Raw genomic sequence first — 1,599 nt, forward strand, 5'->3', positions numbered from 1 at the left:
TATAATAATATATATAAATATTATACATAATTGTCTACGTATAATATTTATATATTATATATTATACATAATTTCTATGTATAATATTTATATATTATATATTATACAATATTTATATATTATACATAATTGTCTATGGATCGTTCCTCAACGAGTTACTCTTCATACCGCTCAAGCAAAATATATGTTTTATAGTTTAAATATAACATGTTTTAAATAAAATGTAATATCATAAAGTGCGCGATCTCAAACTATAAATAACACAATAATAATAAATTAAAAACACTTTCATAAATCGTATTATCCAGTGATACTTAAATTCCAGATAGTGACAGTTACTAAATTCAAACATACCCACAATACTAAATCAACATGTCGCTCGAAGAACTTAACCAAAAATTCGTGGTAACGATGAATGAATTTGAAAATCGGCTCGATAAAGTCAACAAAAAACCCGGCAACCCGAATTGTGACCTCACAAGTCTCCGTGGAGACTTCAATGCATTTAAATTGAAAATTACATCGGAGATGACGGCTCTTCAAGAGAGTATTGCGCAACTTGAGCTTCGTGTGGATGCCATCGACGCTGCTTCTAGAAAAAATCTGTTACTTCTACATGGCGTGAAAGAAGAAGGACCAGAAGACACGAGATCCCTTGTGACTGCGGCGTTGACCGGCCTAGGGTGCCACGAAGACGCCATCAGGGGTATCGTCTCCACCAGAAGACTTGGTCGCATGAAACCAAATAAGAATCGACCCATTCTTATTGAATTCCAGCGCCAAATCGACCGTCGATCTGTATGGGAGAGGAAGAAAGGGCTGAAAAACTCCTCTCGTCTACTAACTGAATCCCTAACAAAAACACGACAAAAACTCTTTTCCTCTGCACGTTCAATCTTTTCAAACAACAAGTGTTGGACCAGCGACGGCACAATTGTGGTTCTGCTCCCTGATGGCAGCAAGCACGCCATCAGTACCCAAAAGCAGCTGGATGTCGCTGCCGCCCTTGTGACCAAACTATCAGCCAGCACCAGCACCAGCACCAGCACCAACACCGGCTCCAGCGCCAGCACCAACACCAGCACCAGCACCAGCACCAGCTCATCCAACACCTCATCCATCACACCCGGTCCCCATCCTCAACACGATGGCTCCAAGTCTATTGGCCTGCGCCCCAGAACAAATACTAAAAAATAAGTGTATAAAAAAAATATGTTTATATTCGCAAAGCATTTATTTCTACCAATGAGTTGCTTTCATGCATTATTATCTATTTGGCTAATTAATGGCTAATTGGAAATAATTTTCTCCCAAGGAAATAATAATAAATTGTGTTGGGTAGGCAAATAATTAATTTTATTGCAAAATAACTTATCCAAATGCTACTTCCATAACCACATTAAGTCATTGAGGTATGTATAACCCATTGTAATTAATAACAACTAATTATATTGCATTTGGGTGGGTATTTCGATACTAGGAATTTGGCCTGCTTATTATTCTTATTTCGATAAAATTTTCTTAAACTCATTATATTTTATTATTTATTATCCTGTTTCTTCTATAACACGGGTATTTATCCCTTATGTTCTACACAAA

The 1,599-nt window shown here is 36.8% G+C and overlaps 1 protein-coding gene across 1 annotated transcript; it reads left to right on the forward strand.

The window, feature by feature from the left end:
• The first annotated feature begins 372 nt into the window (after nucleotides 1–372).
• LOC149423688 (uncharacterized) lies at nucleotides 373–1,305 on the forward strand. The gene has a single exon (XM_089632278.1). The coding sequence runs from the start codon at nucleotides 373–375 to the stop codon at nucleotides 1,195–1,197; it is 825 nt and encodes a 274-aa protein (XP_089488404.1). The 3' UTR covers nucleotides 1,198–1,305.
• Nucleotides 1,306–1,599: the final 294 nt, after the last annotated feature.

The sequence above is a fragment of the Hesperophylax consimilis genome, chromosome 5 (assembly GCF_061612785.1).
Source record: "Hesperophylax consimilis isolate HC1 chromosome 5, BYU_Hcon_1.0, whole genome shotgun sequence".
In the NCBI taxonomy this organism is placed as follows: Eukaryota; Metazoa; Arthropoda; class Insecta; order Trichoptera; family Limnephilidae; genus Hesperophylax; species Hesperophylax consimilis.